Genomic DNA, 24,717 nt, shown 5'->3' on the forward strand with positions numbered 1-24,717 from the left:
TAAGTATGTAAGTGTATCCATAGATCTACAATGGTGGCACTGGTTAATGTGTAGATGTATCCACAGATGTACAATGGTGGCTTTGGTTAATGTGTAGATGTATCCACAGATCTACAATGGTGGCGCTGGTAAGTATGTCAGTGTATCCACAGATCTACAATGGTGGCGCTGGTAAGTATGTAAGTGTATCCACAGATCTACAATGGTGGCACTGGTTAATGTGTAGATGTATCCACAGATGTACAATGGTGGCGCTGGTTAATGTGTAGATGTATCCACAGATGTACAATGGTGGCTTTGGTTAATGTGTAGATGTATCCACAGATCTACAATGGTGGCGCTGGTAAGTATGTAAGTGTATCAACAGATATACAATGGTGGCGCTGGTAAGTATGTAAGTGTATCCACAGATCTACAATGGTGGCACTGGTCAATGTGTAGATGTATCCACAGATGTACAATGGTGGCGCTGGTTAATGTGTAGATGTATCCACAGATCTACAATGGTGGCTTTGGTTAATGTGTAGATGTATCCACAGATCTACAATGGTGGCACTGTTAAGTATGTAAGTGTATCCACAGATCTACAATGGTGGCACTGGTTAATGTGTAGATGTATCCACAGATGTACAATGATGGCGCTGGTTAATGTGTAGATGTATCCACAGATCTACAATGGTGGCGCTGGTAAGTATGTAAGTGTATCCACAGATGTACAATGGTTTCACTGGTTAATGTGTAGATGTATCCACAGATCTACAATAGTGGCGCTGGTTAATGTGTAGATGCATCCACAGATCTACAATGGTGGCGCTGGTAAGTATGTAAGTGTATCCACAGATCTACAATGGTGGCACTGGTTAATGTGTAGATGTATCCACAGATCTACAATGGTGGCAGTGTTAAGTATGTAAGTGTATCCATAGATCTACAATGGTGGCACTGGTTAATGTGTAGATGTATCCACAGATGTACAATGGTGGCTTTGGTTAATGTGTAGATGTATCCACAGATCTACAATGGTGGCGCTGGTAAGTATGTCAGTGTATCCACAGATCTACAATGGTGGCGCTGGTAAGTATGTAAGTGTATCCACAGATCTACAATGGTGGCACTGGTTAATGTGTAGATGTATCCACAGATGTACAATGGTGGCGCTGGTTAATGTGTAGATGCATCCACAGATGTACAATGGTGGCTTTGGTTAATGTGTAGATGTATCCACAGATCTACAATGGTGGCGCTGGTAAGTATGTCAGTGTATCCACAGATCTACAATGGTGGCGCTGGTAAGTATGTAAGTGTATCCACAGATCTACAATGGTGGCACTGGTTAATGTGTAGATGTATCCACAGATGTACAATGGTGGCGCTGGTTAATGTGTAGATGTATCCACAGATCTACAATGGTGGCTTTGGTTAATGTGTAGATGTATCCACAGATCTACAATGGTGGCACTGTTAAGTATGTAAGTGTATCCACAGATCTACAATGGTGGCACTGGTTAATGTGTAGATGTATCCACAGATGTACAATGATGGCGCTGGTTAATGTGTAGATGTATCCACAGATCTACAATGGTGGCGCTGGTAAGTATGTAAGTGTATCCACAGATGTACAATGGTGGCACTGGTCAATGTGTAGATGTATCCACAGATCTACAATGGTGGCGCTGGTTAATGTGTAGATGTATCCACAGATCTACAATGGTGGGGCTGGTAAGTATGTAAGTGTATCCACAGATCCACAATGGTGGCGCTGGTTAATGTGTAGATGTATCCACAGATCTACAATGGTGGCGCTGGTAAGTATGTAAGTGTATCCACAGATCCACAATGGTGGCGCTGGTTAATGTGTAGATGCATCCACAGATCTACAATGGTGGCGCTGGTAAGTATGTAAGTGTATCCACAGATGTACAACGGTGGTGCTAGTTACAATCTAAAGTGTATGTATAGATGTACAATGGTGGTGCTGGTTAATGTGTAGATGTATCCACAGATCTACAATGGTGGCGCTGGTAAGTATGTAAGTGTATCCACAGATGTACAATGGTGGCACTGGTTTATGTGTAGATGTATCCACAGATCTACAATGGTGGCGCTGATAAGTATGTAAGTGTATCCACAGATGTACAACGGTGGTGCTAGTTACAATCTAAAGTGTATGCATAGATGTACAATGGTGGCGCTGGTTAATGTGTAGATGTATCCACAGATCTACAATGGTGGCGCTGGAAAGTATGTAAGTGTATCCACAGATGTACAATGGTGGCACTGGTTAATGTGTAGATGTATCCACAGATCTACAATAGTGGGTTTGGTTAATGTGTAGATGCATCCACAGATCTACAATGGTGGCGCTGGTAAGTATGTAAGTGTATCCACAGATCTACAATGGTGGCACTGGTTAATGTGTAGATGTATCCACAGATCTACAATGGTGGCGCTGGTTAATGTGTTGATGTATCCACAGATCTACAATGGTGGCGCTGGTTGCAATCTAAAGTTTATGCAAAGATGTACAATGGTGGCGCTGGTTAATGTGTAGATGTATCCACAGATCTACAATGGTGGCGCTGGTTGCAATCTAAAGTGTATGCATAGATGTACAATGGTGGCGCTGGTCAATGTGTAGATGTATCCACAGATCCACAATGGTGGCGCTGGTTAATGTGTAGATGTATCCACAGATGTAGAATGGTGGCGCTGGTTGCAATCTAAAGTGTATGCATAGATGTACAATGGTGGCGCTGGTTAATGTGTAGATGTATCCACAGATCTACAATGGTGGCGCTGGTAAGTATGTAAGTGTATCCACAGATGTACAATGGTGGCACTGGTTTATGTGTACACGTATCCACAGATCTACAATGGTGGCGTTACTTAATATGTAAGTGTGCCCACAGATCTACAATGGTGGCGCTGGTTAATGTGTAGGTGTATCCACAGATGTACAATGGTGGCGCTAGTTAATATGTAAGTGTGTGCATAGGTCTACAATGGTGGCGGTGATCAATATTTAAGTGTGTGCACAGATCTACAATGGTGGCCCTGGTTTATGTGTAGGTATATCCACAGATGTTGAATGGTGGCGCTGGTTACTATGTAAGTGTATCCACAGATCTACAACGGTGGCGCTGGTTAATTTGTAAGTGTATGCATAGCTTTACAACGGCGGCTCCGGTTAATATTTAGGTGTATGCTGAATTGTACAATGGTGGCGTCGGTTGATAATTAAGTGCATTCATAAAACGTTAGGGTGGGGACCTAGTCCAATACAGAAGTTAGGTATCCGGTATATTGCACGTCTACCCAGTGGTGATTAGGGACTGTGAGGTGTGTTTGGGGACACAAGTAGAATAATGTTCCAAACGACGATAGTTCGTGACAGAAGTAATTATATACATTGTCGCCTTGTTCTGAAGTAAGTACAACAGATCAACAAATTTGAAGAGATTTATTGAAAAACAAGTCATATAGATACAGCATATAAATAGACAACTGACATATGCCTCCTTCATAGAAACCAACAAGACCTGACGAGTGCGGTATAACAAAACAATACTGTACCTCTTTAATACGCTGTTAAAAATCAAATAAAAAATAAATTGCTTGCACATGGGTATATGCATCAAGGTGTTGATATTTGTTGTAACAAAAGCCAAGCGGCCGCATCGTTTCATAACTGTACTATCGTGCGTGAAGTTACAATTAAGTAAAGAAGGAAAACTGGATTAAATATATAGCCGACTTTACAGCTAAAGGCACAACGGACCTACATGCTACAAACTGACCCGAGGATGAGTGCCAGATGTGAAGGTCCTGCAACCTTGACCCCTGTCACTGGAATGGGTTGGGGTGCTGGTACTGAAGAATACACCGACCAATGTAAGCCTGACGCACATGGATGGCTCTGACACACAGAGAGAAGCATGCAGATAGCGGGGGGAAAGTAAAGACAGAGCTACCGTGACTAGGCACGACTCCGGAGGAAGGTGCACGGCCATGCTTCTGGACACGAACAAAAAGGTGTAGCAACAAACTGTAGAAATGCAGTTGAATGAGTCCATGGAAATTTTCCAGCATTAGATAAGTCCGGTGCACCTTCATAAGCAGACATTAAGGCCTTGGATCATACATAAGATATTGAGGGTACACAAAACGACTGGAAACGCATCACCAGTATGAAGAAGGCACGCAACCTTTCACATGCTTGCGTACGCAAATGTTCTTTACTCCAGAAGGCCTCCGCTTAACGTGATGGAGCATGTCAAATGCTCTTGTTGCGAGGAACGGATAAGTTCATAAGTCTTGACACTTGGCATAACACAATCTGTAACAACCAACATTAGTCATAACGCAATCTGCAACGCCCTATTTCAGCCAATATTAGCTGTGACACATTCTGTAACAAGCAAAAATGGTTCCAAAACAAACTGTAGCAGCCGATATCAGAATATAGGCTACAACATAGAGTAAGCACCCAACAGGAACTACAGCAGAAGCTGTGGGTGGCAACATCAGCTGAATGAAACACAGTACCAAGTGAAGTTACCGACGGAATGACGTCACGCATATGGAATGATCATGCACTAAGGAAGGAGAGAATGTGTGTAAACTTTACTTTACTTTACTTCTCCTATATACAAGGACGTAGAGATCCATGTCACAGCAACTACAGACATATCACAGACATATCACAAACTACACGGGGCCAGTAAAGGTATCAAGTCGCCATTGGTAGCTGTCCTTGCATAAAGTCAGTGACATAGTAGGAATGACGACATATAAACCGATCCATAAGAAACGCTATATGGCCAGTAGTTGAGCAAGATGATTCCTGTTTGATATGCGCCCCCAAATAAAGCTATAAGTTTTAGCTATAGTTCCCCCATGACGGAACTGCTTACAGCAGATTGCACAGCGCGACTGTCACGACCAGATGGCAACATATGGTAAACCAACTTTATAGTTTCCGTATTTCCTAGGCTAGCATGTGACTGCATATGTGACATGAACACTACGAGGAGATGGGATGGTTAACATTAGCCACTTGTCAAGCTGACACAGCCGACATTGGCTTTAGCTTTGACGACCAGCATTAACATCAACATTAGCTGTGCCTACCTACATATGTTAAAACATTTACTGTAACTGCCTACATATGTTAAAACATTTACTGTAACTGCCGACATACGTTAAACATTTACTGTAACTGCCGACATATGTTAAAACATTTACTGTAACTGCCGACATACGTTAAACATTTACTGTAACTGCCTACATATGTTAAAACATTTACTGTAACTGCCGACATATGTTAAAACATTTACTGTAACTGCCGACATACGTTAAACATTTACTGCAACTGCCTACATATGTTAAAACATTTACTGTAACTGCCGACATATGTTTAAACATTTACTGTAACTGCCGACATATGTTTAAACATTTACTGTAACTGCCGACATACGTTAAAACATTTACTGTAACTGCCGACATATGTTTAAACATTTACTGTAACTGCCGACATATGTTAAAACTTTTACTGTAACTGCCGACATACGTTAAAACATTTACTGTAACTGCCGACATACGTTAAAACATTTACTGTAACTGCCGACATATGTTAAAACATTTACTGTAACTGCCGACATATGTTTAAACATTTACTGTAACTGCCGACAAATGTTGGAGCATTTACTGTAACTGCCGACAAATGTTGGAGCATTTACTGTAACTGCCAACATATGTTAGAGCATTTACTGTAACTGCCAACATATGATAGAGCATTTACTGTAACTGCCAACATATGTTAGAGCATTTACTGTAACTGAAGACATACGTTAGAGCATTTACTGTAACTGCCAACATATGTTAGAGCATTTACTGTAACTGCCAACATATGTTAGAGCATTTACTGTTACTGCCAACATATGTTAAAGCATTTAGTGTAACTGCCGACACAGCCTACAGCATTGGCTGTGACTGACGACAATGACCCACAGGTCCAGAGGACTCAGAGCTAGCAAGCAACATTCTGAGAGTGACTGAGTATGTAAGGAAATCTCACCACATCAATGTCATTGACAACAGTCCTGCTCGTCTTTTCACAAAGTGAACGGTGTGGTACCTCGTGCATAGAAGAAGAAAATCTTACATCTATCACAAAACAAGACAACTAGACTAGGGTGAGACAACGTTGGAGAGACACATAATAATAAATATTAAAAAGCACAACTTATAAAATGAAATGTTTGGTTTTAAACATATATATGACTCTGTGTCATCATTGCACAAAGTAAACAGTCGACATGATAGGAACAATAATCAGTATAAGAGTCCTCTCAAACATGACCCAGGCTTCACGCAGAATTAAAAAGAAGCATTTTAAATCCCATTCAAAAGAAAGCACTTGTGTTGATTTTGCAAGATTTAACGGGTTAGCATTGTTCAGTATTACACGGCGATATGACCGTTCAAAGTCTTCTTGTTCATCTCCTAACATTTTACTCGTACACAAGACATCTAACAATTTCACCAGTAATTGAATACAATGGCAATCTCATATCTAGACTATAGACTTTAGGCAGTAGATGGCTGAATGTGGCAAATGAAAGGTGAACTACTTCTACGTACGGCAGTAAAGTTAGTGGCTTAGGGCAGTACGGGACATGTCCAACCATGCATGTATGCAGGCCAAGATATTCAGACCCTGGCCGAGTACAACAAACACTGCGCTTGTAAAATACACCCCTCATTGACGGCATAGCGCCAAGCACACGCGCTCGCAGGTACGCACGCACATACGCAGGTACGCACGCACACACGCACATACACAGGCACAAGCGCAAACACATATATACAATCTCTCGTTCTTATTCTATCTATCTCACTCATTCGAGCTCTCTTTCTCTCACGTATGGGCACACACACTCATCAACACACACATACTGCGTTCTGACGGGATTTAATACTTATTGTCAATGAATCAAGTTGACGTCTTCACAAAGATATCATGTACGCGACATATTGTACACATAAACGTTCCCGTAGGACGATGTCCGAGGCGTCAAAAGATAATACAGTTTAACTTTAGACCAGACAATATCATAACACATGAAACGGAAACTGTCCTATAAACTATTAATGTGTATTCAGATGTGAACAAATACTCATTAGCGATATATACATGGCATCAGTTAAATGGATAGAAACAAACATGCAGAATCCATACAAAGTACGACGGATTCAGAAGCCACCCAGCGAAAAATTCTAAAAAAATACTTTCTGAAAGAGGACCCTGAATAAATCGACTTATACATGGGTTTAATTAGGACCATGGAACCTCCGATAGTTGAAAAAAGTCCCGCCTGGGCAACACTCCGGCAACATCCGCGACATGTCTACACATATAAACAATGCACCAGTCCCACCGTCCTTCAATCACACTGCCTGTAGGACCGCTCACATATCGTCTCACCATTTTCCCATGATATACAATAGCAAATATGAGTAACAACGACCTCCTAGTGAGCTACATTACACTGGTTCAGGCAGGTTCGGGTCCCGGCCAGCATCTGGTCAATCGTGGTCAGGTTCAGTTGTGTTTGTAGTAAGGACTTCCACACCAGAGTAATTTTATCACATGTATTCAGTCAGTGGATGATATCGTCCATGTGACTCCTCCTTACATGCAGATTGAATTAGTGAAGTTTCTTATGTTCAAGTGAAACAGGAGCACTCATTAGTGCATCTCAGCTGGTCACCACACAGCAAAGGGAATACTCAGCTCAGTATGGATCTCAGTCTAACCACAAGACAGGACATGAGCAACAGCTGGTATGACATTGGTGGTGTGCTGAGATGGGCACCATTACCTACTGATGAGCTTGGAGTAATGATAGGTTCCTGTTCCACCCCAAAGTCTGCTTCCTCTGGGGGTATTACAGTGTACTCGATTCTACCTAGAGTAGATGTTATCTGCGTTGTTTTCTGGGTGGTAGTAGTAGTTGTCCTCAACACGCGCATGATATTCTGACACAGGTTTTCCTCGGTGATAGTAAAATAACCCTGAAGTTTGGCGGTCTGCATTAATTCATAGGAGAAGCAATCTCCTGCTGTGAGAACCTTGATTTTACTGTCGTCCGTGAACACCCAACAAAGGTATGTGTCTCTACTTTTGGCGACAACTGCATGGGTATCATTACCGAACTGGAACGACGCCAGACACTTGTAGTCGATGGGGAGGTTAGGTGTGGAGCAGTTAACAGGCTGAACAGTGATGCTATCATCTTCGTGAACAGGGCTGTAGAAGAGACAACCACCACAGTCTTCTCCCTCCTCGCGGAAGGAAAGCCCATATTGCAACGACGATGGGAGTCCGCAACTTACATAATGCATTTTTTCTTTTCGTATGAGTAACCTTGGAGGTTTCAAATTGTTGTCACGCAGTCTGTTAGGCCTGGACTTGAATACTTCATCATCACAGATAAGTTTCTTCTGATCTGGTGTTGGTATCAGAGGCCAGTCGAGTCTGCTACCCAAGCGGTACTTCATAACCGGAAGAGCTATCTTCTCCAGTTCAACACAGGCGTAGCGTGGGTAACACCCATTATCAAACAACTCAAGAAGGACTCGTCGATCTTGGTAATAATCACTCTGCATCTCCAAACACTGAAATCTGCCTATGTCGTTAATATTCATAGAATAATCGTAGATGTTGATTTCATTTTCTTTGTTCCCTTTAGCGTCGATCCATTTGCCTCTCATATGTTCGGGGAAAGTACACAAGCCAATTTCACTTTCATACTCACAATCACGACAGGTTTTTGAGCAGTGCTGCCTGAAATCTGTGTCACAGAAATCCTTGATTAAAGAACATCCATCCACAGCATCAGCACAGATACTGGAGTGAACTTGTTTTTCTATGCTGATGTAGTAATAGTTCAGCGTTTCTTCATCCGATTCGTTGGGATGACAAACAAGGTCCAACATTAGGTAGGCTCCTTTCATATCTCCCAGAGCATCACTGATGCGGAGGCACCACATTTGTTTATGAACAGTGGCATGTTGAAGAATAACAAATGTCTGGCCATTTTCTTCCCAGTGAGCAATGCAATATGCTCTTTGCTTGATATCTCGGGGTAGTGAAGGTGGGATACATTGCTCGTCCCGGAAATCAAACAATATCCCTTCTCCCTTTTCACATTCACTTTCAATCCTTAACAAGAGCAGATGGTCAGCGCATACTATAGTGTGATTTGGGAATTGCATCTGCACATTGTAGCCGCCGACAAAGGGGCACGTAATGCGCTGGTCGGGTGTTTGACTTAACTGCACGATAGGCCAGTGATCTAAGGCCATTAAACGATCTTGACACAAGTCAATGGAGCGTCGATTTGAGTTACGAGATACTTTCAGCTGAACAATGTTGGCACTTCTCCGAAGAAACTGCATACAAACAAAACGGTTTTCCTTTTGTTTCTCTTCGTGTGTCACCAAATACTTGTCATTGGAAGTTTTCTGTATGCATCTTCTAGCATACGCGCTGCCACTTCCGCCTTTGATTTGATTAATTTGCATGTATGTTCCTTTGACGTAAGCAACAAAGGTTCCCTCTCCATAGTCTGCCGCCCAAGGCTCTTCCCTCTGGAGGAACTTGGGGAAGAGGCACGTGGCCCAGGTGCAGGGCAGCGCACAAAGAAGGGAGCACAGGGGCAGGAGCTGCAGCAACATCGTCTGGCTTGGAAGCACCTGCAACATACACGTACATACACTTGTATATAACTTTGTTGATTTAGTCCATGAAAACCCATGGAGCATGTGGAAGTTGTACACCTGCATTTTGACATATATATTTGTGCTCGGATGTATGTCCATGTGTATTGCGCTACTTAAAGTGCGACATGTGTTGTATGAAGAAGTTGGTAAGCAACATGTGGTGGGTGTATGTAGAGGTTGGCATGCAAAACATCGTGTATGTATGTGCAAGTTGGTATGCCACATGGTGGGTGTATGTACAGAATGGTATGCAACAAATAGTGCATCTATATGTTGGTATGCAGTATATGGTGGGTGTTCGTACAGGTTGCTATGCAACATATGGTGGGTGCATGTAAAGGTTGATATGCAACATGTGGTGGGTGTATGTAGATGTTGGTATGCAATATATGGTGTATGTATGTGCAGGTTGGTATCTAATGTATAGCGGGATGTATGTCCAGGTTCATATGCAACATATGTGGTGCATGAACAGCATGGTATGCAACATATGGTGAATGTTGAACATACGGTATATGCCCAGGTTGGTATGCAACATACGGTATATGTCCAGGTTGGTATGTAACATACGGTGTATGCCCAGGTTCATATGCAACATATGTGGTGCATGAACAGCATGGTATGCAACATATGGTGAATGTACAGACAGGTATGCAACATATGGTGGGCGTATGTACATGCTGGTATGTAATATAAGATGTATATATGTCCAGGTTGGTATGCAACGTATGATGTTTGTCCTGGTCGGTATGCAATGTATGGTGGATGTATGTACATGGTGGTGTGTAATATCTGTTGCATATATGCCCAGGTTGATATGCAACATACGGTATATGTCCAGGTAGGTATGTAACATACGGTGTATGCCCAGGTTGGTATGCAACATACGGTATATGTCCAGGTTGGTATGTAACATACGGTGTATGCCCAGGTTGGTATGCAACATACGGTGTATGCCCAGGTTGGTATGTAACATACGGTGTATGCCCAGGTTGGTATGCAACATACGGTGTATGCCCAGGTTGGTATGTAACATACGGTGTATGCCCAGGTTGGTATGTAACATACGGTGTATGCCCAGGTTGGTATGCAACATATGGTGTATGTCCAGGTTGGTATGCAACATACGGTGTATGCCCAGGTTGGTATGCAACATACGGTATATGTCCAGGTTGGTATGCAACATACGGTATATGTCCAGGTTGGTATGCAACATACGGTATATGCCCAGGTTGGTATGCAACATACGGTATATGTCCAGGTTGGTATGTAACATACGGTGTATGCCCAGGTTGGTATGCAACATACGGTATATGTCCAGGTTGGTATGTAACATACGGTGTATGTCCAGGTTGGTATGCAACATACGGTATATGTCCAGGTAGGTATGCAACATACGGTGTATGCCCAGGTTGGTATGCAACATATGGTATATGTCCAGGTTGGTATGCAACATACGGTATTTGTCCAGGTTGGTATGTAACATACGGTGTATGCCCAGGTTGACATGCAACATACGGTATATGTCCAGGTAGGTATGCAACATACGGTGTATGCCCAGGTTGATATGCAACATACGGTATATGTCCAGGTTGGTATGTAACATACGGTGTATGCCCAGGTTGGTATGCAACATACGGTATATGTCCAGGTTGGTATGCAACATACAGTGTATGCTCAGGTTGGTATGCAACATACGGTATATGTCCAGGTTGGTATGCAACATACGGTATATGTCCAGGTTGGTATGCAACATACGGTATATGTCCAGGTAGGTATGTAACATACGGTGTATGCCCAGGTTGGTATGCAACATACGGTATATGTCCAGGTTGGTATGTAACATACGGTGTATGCCCAGGTTGGTATGCAACATACGGTGTATGCCCAGGTTGGTATGTAACATACGGCATATGCCCAGGTTGGTATGCAACATACGGTGTATGCCCAGGTTGGTATGTAACATACGGTGTATGCCCAGGTTGGTATGTAACATACGGTGTATGCCCAGGTTGGTATGCAACATATGGTGTATGTCCAGGTTGGTATGCAACATACGGTGTATGCCCAGGTTGGTATGCAACATACGGTATATGTCCAGGTTGGTATGCAACATACGGTATATGTCCAGGTTGGTATGCAACATACGGTATATGCCCAGGTTGGTATGCAACATACGGTATATGTCCAGGTTGGTATGTAACATACGGTGTATGCCCAGGTTGGTATGCAACATACGGTATGTGTCCAGGTTGGTATGTAACATACGGTGTATGTCCAGGTTGGTATGCAACATACGGTATATGTCCAGGTAGGTATGCAACATACGGTGTATGCCCAGGTTGGTATGCAACATATGGTATATGTCCAGGTTGGTATGCAACATACGGTATTTGTCCAGGTTGGTATGTAACATACGGTGTATGCCCAGGTTGACATGCAACATACGGTATATGTCCAGGTAGGTATGCAACATACGGTGTATGCCCAGGTTGATATGCAACATACGGTATATGTCCAGGTTGGTATGTAACATACGGTGTATGCCCAGGTTGGTATGCAACATACGGTATATGTCCAGGTTGGTATGCAACATACGGTATATGTCCAGGTTGGTATGCAACATACGGTATATGTCCAGGTTGGTATGTAACATACGGTGTATGCCCAGTTTGGTATGCAACATACGGTATATGTCCAGGTTGGTATGCAACATACGGTATATGTCCAGGTTGGTATGCAACATACGGTATATGTCCAGGTAGGTATGCAACATACGGTGTATGCCCAGGTTGGTATGCAACATACGGTGTATGCCCAGGTTGGTATGCAACATACGGTGTATGTCCAGGTTGGTATGCAACATACGGTATATGTCCAGGTTGGTATGCAACATACGGTATATGTCCAGGTTGGTATGCAACATACGGTATATGTCCAGGTTGGTATGCAACATACGGCATATGTCCAGGTAGGTATGCAACATACGGTGTATGCCCAGGTTGATATACAACCTATAGTGGATGCATGTACAGGTTATTATGCAACATATGGTGTTTGTACAGGTTGGTATGCAATATATGGTGGGTGTATGTACATGCTGGTATGTAATATATGGTGCATATATGTCCAGGCATTCTCTTCCCACAGAGGCTACTCCTGTCATGTCTTCCTACGTAACCTCTGTTCTAATCCCGCACATCGAGAAATCCCCTTGCGGCAAAAACTCGCAGCAGGAATTATCTCCCTTGTTACTATCCAATCTGAACACGCGTTAAGTAGAGTTGGCTCCAATATGGCGGCCCTCATAGAGTTGGTTCATCAACGTGCGAAGGAAAGATTCGGTGTTTCATGTTTAACTGAAAATCAGAAACTGGCAATAGAGAGTGTGGGGATCAATCGCTATGATATGTTTGTAGAAACAAAAACTGGTAGTGGCAAGTTTTCCCGATGCATTCGGAAATTACCAATCTTGAGAATGATCACTCTTGAAACAACGTCTCTGATTGCACAACTAAATCTGAACGCCTCCAATCGCGAGTCTTGAACACTTGCACCATGAAAGGGCCGTATTAGAACAGAGGTTACGTATGAAGATATGACAGGAGTAACATCTGTGGTGTGGTGGTAGGAAGGACAACTATCACAGAGGTTTGTGGGTTTATTTGTAGCTCAAAATGGGCTTACTCAGCCAACATGGCGAGACAGTGGCCATGTGCTCTCAACTCCTAGAACAAGGGCAATGAGAGTTATCTCCCTTACGTTAATAGTACTGGGGCCCTTTTGGGGATAGGGGCCTATTCAGGGTTGTACAGTTCATAGTGGAATAGCTGATACCACATCCCCCTTTGTAAGAATGGAACACTTAATCAGTGAACAAGCCAGAAATAATGAGTAACCTAATGTGCACTTGGCTGTGTATGCAATAATCACACAAAATAAACTTTATGCTAAGTTGCAACTATAATTAAACGTCCATAAGCTGAAAAAGAACACTAGGATATATTTATCTTACGCCTTCCACTTTCAACTGCAAAGTCACTAGTTTGGCTTGTCACACACTACACTACACTACACTACAGGTCAAGTCTGTTTGGCTTGATGGACACCCTTCCTGATCTGGTGACTGTACAGTTTGGAGGCATGTCACTGCTTGACTGTGTCTGTGTCTGTGTGGAGACTGGAGAATGAGTTAGTTCTGCGTGATGTGCAGTTGACTGTTGTGGTGGCAACAAGACAAGATGTTTTCGATTTCTTCTCAGGAGACTGTCACCAGACTTCACATAGTAAGAACGTGGTGTGTTTGCTTTCTTGTATACTTCGGCTTCCCGAATTGCTTCAGGGTCACGGACTAACACCTTATCTCCCTCATTTACAGGTGGAAGATTGCGACTTCTGTGACGAGAGTCATAGTCAGACTTTTGTCGCTGTTTAGACTGCTTGAAAGATGAACTGACTTGCTGTGAAGAAGGCAGCTGAGGTTCAAGTTGTGATGGATGAACAGGAAGAGTTGTGCGTAGATTACGTCCCATCAACAACTGCGCTGGGCTGTAACCACATTGCAGTGGTGTGCTTCTGTATGTGAGCAATGCCAGATATGGATCAGTTGCTTTCTTCAGAGTTTGCGTGATAGTTTTAACAGCTCTTTCAGCTTCACCATTGCTTTGGGGATACCTCGGACTGCTTGTGATGTGATTGAAACAGTAGTCATCAGAGAACTTCTTGAAGATGTATGACGAGTACTGAGGACCATTGTCAGAGATGACGATATCAGGGATTCCATGTCTTCCGAAGATGGATTTTAGATGGTTTATAACACTTGCCGAGGTTGTACTTGTGAGTTTACTTATCTCGATGTACTTTGAATAGTAGTCTATGACAAGCAGGTACGGATTTGAATTGATTTCAAACAGGTCAGTGGATACCTTACTCCATGGACGAGTAGGGGTTTCTGATGGGATGAGTGGCTCATGAGGGTTAGGTCGACAGCGAGAGCAAGTACGACAACTCATAACAACTTGTTCAATCTGAGAACTAAGTCCTGGCCACCATACAGATTCCTTTGCACGAGCACGACACTTGGTTATGCCCTGGTGTGTAGAGTGAATGATATCAAGCATTTCTGCTCTCATACAAGATGGAATTACTAGCCTTTTTCCAAACAGCAAGAGCCCTTCAACAACGGAAAGTTCTCCTTGATACGGCCAGTATGATCTTGTACAGTTTGGAAGAGATGCATAAATTGGCCATCCCTCAAGACAGTATTTCATGATGACTGAACAGACAGGGTCTTGGCGCAACTTTAGACGAATTTCATCCAGACGCTGATCAGATGCAGGTAAGTTTGCTAATACTGAGTCAACGTAGATGTTTGTGTCCTCTAGAAGACGAGTTTCCACACTGGAGAGTGCCAAGTTAAGAGGAGCTCTGGAGAGTGCATCTGCGGAACACAACTGCTTCCCAGGAACATGAGAAATGTCATATGAATATGCCATGAGACGCATTCTGAATCGTTGTATTCTTGGTGGGAGTTGGTCAAGAGACTTGTCACCAAGAAGAGCGAGAAGAGGTTTATGGTCAGTGTTGATGTGGAAGTATTTTCCCAGGAGATAATCACGGAAACGTTCGCATGCCCAAGTAATGGCTAGCGCTTCCTTTTCTACCTGTGCGTAACGCCTTTCTGTCTCTGTCATCGAGCGAGAGCAATATGCGATTGGTGTGTATGTTCCATTGTCACACCTTTGTGAGATTACAGCACCCAATCCGTAGGACGATGCATCAGCTGACAACAGTGTCTCTGCATTTGGATCATAATGTCCGAGAACTGGAGCACATGTGAGTAGAGATTTAATTGACTGAAATGCAGTTTGTTGAGGTTCCATCCATATCCATTGTCTATCCTTGACAAGGAGTTCACGGAGAGGCTGTGTGATGGAGGCAAGATTTGGAACAAATTTTGCAAGTTGGTTGACCATTCCAAGAAACCTTCGGATATCTGAGACATTCTGTGGTTGTGCCATGTCGAGAATAGCACTGATTTTGTCTGGGTCGGCTCGAATACCATTTTGATCAATGATGTGTCCGAGAAATTTCACTTGCGATGTGGAAAACTGACATTTCTCAGCATTGAGAGTTACACCTGCATCCCGAAGTCTGCATAAGACTGCTCTCAACACGCTGATCGTGTTCATTGTCGTCACGACCATGTGTGAGAATGTCATCCATTTGACAAACGACACCATCCAGTCCTTCTAAGATTTGTTGCATTCTCTTCTGAAAGAGTTCAGGTGCAGACGAAATGCCAAATGGGAGTCGATTAAAGCAGTATCGACTGAAAGGTGTAATGAAACAAGTGAGAAGTTTGGATTCTTCAGACAATAGAAGTTGATGGAATCCCGAATTAGCGTCAAGTTTCGTGAATACTCTTGCTCCGCTTAACTGAGAGTGTGATCTACAGCTGGGAGAGGATGATTTTCACGTCTCACAGATTCATTAAGTTTGGTGAGATCGACACAAATCCTTACTCTTTCCGAGGACTTGGGGACTACTACCATGCCGGCACACCACTCAGTAGGAACATCAACCTTCGATATGACGCCGTTGTCTTCCATAGACTGAAGTTCATGTTTCACACAGTCCATGAGAGGAAGTGGTACACGTCTAAGTGTAGAAATTGCAAAAGGTTTTGCATTCTCCTTCAGTTTGATGGTGTATTCACCTTCCATTTTCCCTAATCCAGAGAAAAGTTCTGGGAACAGTTCTTTCCAAGTGTCACCTGTAACACTGTCAATGTGTTTGATGAGGTGCAGTCCTTCGATTGCTGGTCTGCCAAGTAGAGAGTGTGTGAGACCTCTGGCCACATATATATCTTGTTCTGTTTCGACATCCCTGCTTATGCTATTCAGTTTGGCGCGAAACTTTCCAACGACGCTCAGGCGGGAGTTTGAGGGACCAAACAGTCTCTTGTCACTTTTCTGCAGACATGGAAGATACTGAGATGTGTAGACACCATACGGAATTACCGTCACATCAGCTCCTGTGTCAATCTTGAATTCCTCTGTGACAGATGAATTTATCTTCAAGTTTACAGTCCATGGATGAGATGAACTTGTGCTAAGCATCCCAATAAAGGCATATTCAGGCTCACTTGTAGTAGGAGACTTGGGAGTAGATTGGACTTCAGAGAGTCTCGATTTTGAACTTCGACATACAACATCCCAATGTCCCGCTTTTCCACATTTGCGACATGTAGAATTAGATGCAGGACACTCACTTCTAGGATGAGAATTTTTTCCACAATATTTGCATGTTGATTTAGGTTTGAAGTGATCATTGAATGGACGAGATTTCTTTGATTTTGACTTGTGCTGTGATTTCTTGGATTTTGCTGATGGAGACACTACTTCTTCCACACTGGAATTGTTAGTTACATCAGGCTTACTTGTGGTACCACGAATAACTGGTTGCTGTTTGTGAATAGTTTCTGACTGGCGCACATGACTAACAGCCGACTGTAGAGTGAGATTAGGATCATGCTGGAGTTTTTCTGACAGTCTCACATCACAAATTCCAACAACTATTCTGTCTCGAATCATCTCATCATGAAGAGAGCCATAATTGCAATTTTCAGCAAGAGAATACAGATCAGTAATGAAGGAATCTACAGGTTCTCCCTGTCTTTGGCATCGCTGATTGAATTTTGCCCTCTCAAATATCACATTTCTTCGAACTGAGAAATAGTCATCAAATTTCTGCTTTACAGTATCATAGTCATTTTCTTGATCCTCATTGAGAGAGAATGTAGGGAGAATATCATCTGCTTCAGGACCCATTAGATACAATAACTGATTCACCTGAGTGGTGGAGTCCTTAGTAGATAGTCTGGAAGTGACCCGGTATCTCTCAAATCTTCTGATCCAACGAGTCCAACATTCTGGGTTAGAAAAGTCAAAAGATTCAGGAGGTGTGATCTGAAAACTTGCCATGATGAGCCTTGAACCACTTCTGACACCATGTGGTGGTAGGAAGGACAACTATCACAGAGGTTTGTGGGTTTATTTGTAGCTCAAAATGGGCTTACTCAGCCAACATGGCGAGACAGTGGCCATGTGCTCTCAACTCCTAGAACAAGGGCAATGAGAGTTATCTCCCTTACGTTAATAGTACTGGGGCCCTTTTGGGGATAGGGGCCTATTCAGGGTTGTACAGTTCATAGTGGAATAGCTGATACCACATGTGGGAAGAGAATGGTGCCCAGGTTGAAATTCAATATAAGGTGGATGTACAGGTAGGGATGCAACATATGATGCGTGTACAGGTTGGTATGCAACATATGGTGGTGCATGTACAGGTTATTATGCAACATATAGTGCATGTGCAGGTTGGTATGCAACATGTGGTGAATGTACAGGCTGGTATGCAACATATGGTATATGTCCAGGTTCGTATGCAACATATGTTGTCCAGGTTCGTATGTGGGTGTATGTACATGTTAGTATGTAACATATGGTGCATATATGTCCAGGTTGGTATACAACATATGGTGGATGCATGTACAGGTTATGGTGTGTGTACAGGTAGGGATGCAACATGTGGTGGATGCATGTACAGGTAGGGATCAACATATGGTGGGTGTATGTACAGGAATGGATGCAACATATGGTGGGTGTATGTACAGGTTTGGATGCAACATATGGTATGTGTATGTACAGGCTGGTATGCAACATATGGTATATGTCCAGGTTCGTATGCAACATATGTTGTCCAGGTTCGTATGCAATATATGGTGGGTGTATGTCCATGTTAGTATGTAACATATGGTGCATATATGTCCAGGTTGGTATACAACATATGGTGGATGCATGTACAGGTTATGGTGTGTGTACAGGTAGGGATGCAACATGTGGTGGATGCATGTACAGGTAGGGATCAACATATGGTGGGTGTATGTCAGGCTGGGATGCAACATATGGTGGGTGTATGTACAGGTTGGGATGCAACATATGGTGTGTGTATGTCAGGTTGGGATGCAACATATGGTATGTGTATGTACAGGTAGGGATGCAACATATGGTGTGTGTATGTACAGGTAGGGATGCAACATATGGTGGGTGTATGTACATGTTGGAATGCAACATATGGTATGTGTATGTACAGGTAGGGATGCAACATATGGTGTGTGTATGTACAGGTAGGGATGCAACATATGGTGGGTGTATGTACAGGTAGGAATGCAACATATGGTATGTGTATGTACAGGTAGGGATGCAACATATGGTGTGTGTATGTACAGGTAGGGATGCAACATATGGTGTGTGTATGTACAGGTAGGGATGCAACATATGGTGGGTGTATGTACAGGTAGGGATGCAACATATGGTAGGTGTATGTACAGGTAGGGATGCAACATATGGTGTGTGTATGTACAGGTTAGGATGGAACATATGGTGTGTGTATGTACAGGTAGGGATGCAACATATGGTGTGTGTATGTACAGGTAGGGATGCAACATATGGTGGGTGTATGTACAGGTAGGGATGCAACATATGGTGTGTGTATGTACAGGTTAGGATGGAACATATGGTGTGTGTATGTACAGGTAGGGATGCAACATATGGTGTGTGTATGTACAGGTAGGGATGCAACATATGGTGGGTGTATGTAGAGGTAGGGAGGCAAGATATGGTGGGTGTATGTACAGGTTTGGATGCAACATATGGTGGGCGTATGTACAGGTTGGTAGGAAACATATGGTGGGTGTATGTACAGGTTGGTTAGTAAGAGACGATTTTGTGCAGGTTAGTATGCAACATGTGGTGGGAGTATGTACAGACTGGTATGCAACATATGGTGTATGTACAGGTTGGTGTGCAAGAAATAGTTTTTGTACACGTTGGTATGCAACATAGAATCAATTATACTTGAAACTGTGTACACGGAGAATGATTTCCCATTGCGTCAATGGTAAAATGTGAAATGAATGAGGTAGTGAACAAGTGTCCTTTTTCTTTCCATTTTCGAAAAATGCGATTAGTTTATAAATATCTGTTTTCGAAAAAAATCAACAATTTGTAAAAGAGATCAGTGGATACCCTTTAGAGTTCTTTTTAAATGCGTGTATCGTTGTCAGTGGCATTGGCGTTTTTTCCAAAACCTACATAAAAGTGTGGAGAGGTCACTGGACTGATTTGTGGGAACTCGGGTATGAGTTCCAGATAAGCTAGGGTTACACGCTATGTTTCCCACAGTGAGTAGCTTATTACTTTCAGTCCTTCGTGTAAACAACCAGCGACAAGGCAAGTGTGAAAACAGTATTCGGGGATCTTTAACCCAATAATACCCGAAGACACCTGTTTAGCAACAGAAGGAGTTGAACAGGGCCATTGCAACTGCATGCTTTGTGGGGACAGATTGCGACATTGCAACAGTGGGTTTATAAAAAAATAAATCTGATCTCGATCAATAGCTACAAAAAAAACCCCAGAAGATATCTGATTTTTTTCATGCTACAATATCGATTACCTCGCGACTTGGTTCAATTCGCACACATTCGACAAAGCAAAGATCCCACTAATATCCGCTTTGAGGCAACCTTGTAGGCTATTGTTTCAGTAAGAAGGTGCACTGCAAGTGGAAGAGCTCTTGTCTCAACCTGAACACAGTGTCTGTGGAGCGAAGCCCTCAAGGCACACCACAAGTAACCCTAGAACGCTCCACAACAGCCTGGAATGCCATACCGCTTGGAAACCTGATGTGAGCATGTAAATAATTCAACACAGCTTTGACTATGTCCATAAAATATTTATATGTCACTTTCACGGGAACTATTTTAAAAGCTTGTGTTTAGTAAACGAACTTTAACCTTAAGGGCACCAATTTGAGACGAAGTAAAACACCCCTTTAATATTTGGAAAGTGTGATTTATCCTCACACCGCCCAGTACTATGATATGTGGAACATTGTGTCTGACATACTGCCACACTGAGTAGTACTGTGACATAGGAAACACTTTGTCAGGTATACTCTCACACCACCCAGTACTGTGACATAGGACACACTGTGTCAGGCATACTCTCACATCGCCGAGTACTGTGACATAGGAAACACTGTGTCAGGGATACTCTCACATCGACAAGTATTGTGAAATAGGAGACACTGTGTCAGGTGTACTCCCACATCGACAAGTATTGTGACATAGGAAACACTGTGTCAGGCGTACTCCCACATCGACAAGTATTGTGACATAGGAGACACTGTGTCGGGGATACTCTCACATCGACAAGTATTGTGACATAGGAGACGCTGTGTCAGGCGTACTCCCACATCGACAAGTATTGTGACATAGGAGACACTGTGTCGGGGATACTCTCACATCGACAAGTATTGTGACATAGGAGACACTGTGTCAGGCGTACTCCCACATCGACAAGTACTGTGACATACGGAACATTGTGTCTGACATACTGCCACACCGACTAGTACTGTGATATAGGAACCACTGTGTCAGGCAGACTCTCACACCACCCAGTACTATGACATATGAAACATTGTGTCTGACATATTGTCACACCGACTAGTACTGTGACATAGGAAACACTGTGTCAGACATACTCTCACACCACCCAGTTCTGTGACATAGGAGACACTGTGTCAGACATACTCTCGCACTACCCAGTACTGTGACATAGGAAACACTGTGTCAGGCATACTCTCACATCGGCAAGTACTGTGACATAGGAAACACTGTGGTAGACATACTCACACACCGCCAAGTATTGTGACATAGGAAACGCTGTGTCTGACATACTCTCACATCGGTAAGTACTGTGACATAGGAAACACTGTGTCAGACATACCGCCATATCGCCCAGTGTTGTGACATAGGAAACACTGTGTCAGACATGCCGCCATATCGCCCAGTGTTGTGACATAGGAAACACTGTATCAGACATACCGCCATATCGCCCAGTGTTGTGACATAGGAAACACTGTGTCAGACATACCGCCATATCGCCCAGTGTTGTGACATAGGAAACACTGTGTCAGACATGCCGCCATATCGCCCAGTGTTGTGACATAGGAAACACTGTATCAGACATACCGCCATATCGCCCAGTGTTGTGACATAGGAAACACTGTGTCAGACATACCGCCATATCGCCCAGTGTTGTGACATAGGAAACACTGTGTCAGACATACCGCCATATCGCCCAGTGTTGTGACATAGGAAACACTGTGTCAGACATGCCGCCATATCGCCCAGTGTTGTGACATAGGAAACACTGTATCAGACATACCGCCATATCGCCCAGTGTTGTGACATAGGAAACACTGTGTCAGACATACCGCCATATCGCCCAGTGTTGTGACATAGGAAACACTGTATCAGACATACCGCCATATCGCCCAGTGTTGTGACATAGGAAACACTGTATCAGACATACCGCCATATCGCCCAGTGTTGTGACATAGGAAACACTGTGTCAGACATACCGCCATATCGCCCAGTGTTGTGACATAGGAAACACTGTGTCAGACATGCTCTCACATCACCCATTACTGTGACATAGACATACTGAAACACTGTCTCAGACATAATCTCAGATCGCCCAATACTGTGACATAGGAAACAATGTGTCTGACAAACTATCACACTACCCAGTACTGTGACATAGGAAACGCTGGGTCTGACATACGCTCACATCGCCCAGTACTGTGACATAGGAAACACTGTGTCAGACACAGACGGCATGAGAGAATTGGTTTCACACACTTTACTGAATACGTTTAGTAATTGCCAATAAACAATATTGTTATCATAAAGGCAAGAAGAACGATACTAATATTTGTCATAGTTATGGTGTGTTTTAATTCAGCGATATGTAAAGAAATATACGACTTTCAGCGAAAGAAACCAGTGGTTGATAGAGTAACGATCTCGAGGCATCGGGGTGAAACCATCTGCAGTCTGGTAACGAATTTTAACCGGCGTTATTCAGATGAACTTTGACAACAAGCAACACTAATGCATATGTGACGGAAATACAATCAGGAATCCACGCCTGGAATATACGGAACACATAACACGTGACACACCAGTAAATTCTAGTTACCTACAAAGCTCAATGATGCATTTCACATGAGGTCAGATTAACAAGGGTGGTAGTGCCATATGTGTTCTGTTTACAGATGTTGTGATGTGGAGGTGACATAGTTAATGATGTTATAAACACCATGTGTCTATATCTAAGTCTTTTTAAATATAGAGTATTCGTAATATGTATGTTTGTTCGTCGCGTTTAAATATAGAGTAAACTGTGTTTAAATATAGTGCATTGTATAAAACATAATATGTACGTCGGCTTGCTATTTGAATTTAGAGTAAACGTAACATGTAAGTTGGTTTGTCATGCTTAAATATAGAGTAAAACATATTATGTAAGTTGGTTTGTCAGGTTTAACTATAACGTGAAACATAATATGTAATCTTGTCCGTTATTTAGATGTAGTGTAAGCATGATATTTAAGTTGGTTTGTTATTCAAATACAGAGTGAACATAATCTGTAAGTTTGTTTGTTATTTACATATTGTGCAAACATAACAAGCAAAGTCATTTGTCATTGTCGGTTTGTCATTTTTAAATATAATGTAAAACATAATATAGTAAGTTTGGCATTTAATTCTAGTACAAACATAAATTGGTTTGTCATGTTCAGAGATGCTGTAGTGCAGGTGTGACGGGATGTCTAAAGATGTTGTAACAAGAGACGATCAAATGTGCTGTAAATAGAGGGAACGAGTTAAAGTTTAACATTGAATTGGCATTATGTCACCAATGCGACACCTGTAATTAGAGGCGAGGTGTCAAAGACTGCTTTAACGCTATATATAAGCCGAGTTGTCATGATTAAAGGTGTCCCCATATGCTAGAAATGGTTAAAGATTCGCGAAGAGCATGTAACGCAATGGCATTATTTAAAGAAGTTTAACGTAATAAATAAGTAAAGAACAAGCAGCGGGGATACCACTCATACGTGACTTTATCAATATCATATGTATATAACACTGTATCTTAAGAAAAATGTGCGACAGTATGTTCAGGCGTCAGCCAAATGCTTGCCGATGTGTTGGTGTATTCAGGCGTCAGTAGATGTATAGTGATAAGACAGGACGTACCTGAAGTAGAACGATGTGCTGGGTGTGAACGTGGAGGTATAATGCTCGCTCCGGTCGTCTTAAACATCAGCTGCTGACACTAGTCGCCTCAGTCCGCCGCCGCATACCTCAACATGGCGATGAAAGACGCCGCCAGGACTGTAACACAAAGTGTCCGTTGCTGCTATAACGCATATACAAATATTGGCTTAACTCGTCATTCCATTACACGCAACAATCACAGTGTCCGCTTAGCCTGCGATTAAACACGACATCAGTGAAACGCTGGTGAGAAAGGCAAGACGGGGAGAGCATTGTTTCCGTGGTTTAATGGTCCTGTGTTTGAGCATGACTAAAGTCTCAACAGGCACTTTTTTGTAACAACGCCATCAGTAAAACAATAGAAACGTGAATGGCCCGCTACTCTATCGGTACACGCCGTCTCGCAGCTGATAGGTCGAGGAGATTTCACACTCTCATCTGTAAATTAACTCCCGTTATTGATGTGTACTTCTTCACTCAATTCATTAGCTGTTTTTAATCGTCGACAAACGTAAAGTGTTTATCGTTGAACAGCATATTCCAAATACAGTAATGTTCAACACCCTTCAGTTATCATACCAAGGCGCATCTAAAGAAACAGTAGCACGTCGGTAGCAATTGATCGACAGTCTTCCAGCTATCAACATGGTGGTGTGCGGCAGCAGCAGAAGTGCCTTCATATCATAGGTAACATGGAATCAGGCACACCTTCGTTAATATTTCATACTTGTCCC

General features: G+C 42.8%; 1 protein-coding gene across 2 annotated transcripts in view; it reads right to left on the reverse strand.

The window, feature by feature from the left end:
• Nucleotides 1-5,971: 5,971 nt before the first annotated feature.
• LOC137282167 (uncharacterized) overlaps nucleotides 5,972-24,717 on the reverse strand; it is a 60,632-nt gene continuing 41,886 nt past the window's right edge. For both annotated transcript variants that reach the window (XM_067813904.1, XM_067813898.1), the window contains exons 2-3: nucleotides 23,963-24,100; nucleotides 5,972-9,759 (exon numbers count right to left, since the gene is read on the reverse strand). In XM_067813904.1, coding sequence (XP_067670005.1) covers nucleotides 7,792-9,741 — 1,950 coding nt within the window. In that variant the 5' untranslated portion in view covers nucleotides 9,742-9,759; nucleotides 23,963-24,100 and the 3' untranslated portion in view covers nucleotides 5,972-7,791. The remainder of the gene's footprint in view (nucleotides 9,760-23,962; nucleotides 24,101-24,717) is intronic.

Source organism: Haliotis asinina, chromosome 1 (assembly GCF_037392515.1).
Source record: "Haliotis asinina isolate JCU_RB_2024 chromosome 1, JCU_Hal_asi_v2, whole genome shotgun sequence".
Lineage (NCBI taxonomy): Eukaryota > Metazoa > Mollusca > Gastropoda > Lepetellida > Haliotidae > Haliotis > Haliotis asinina.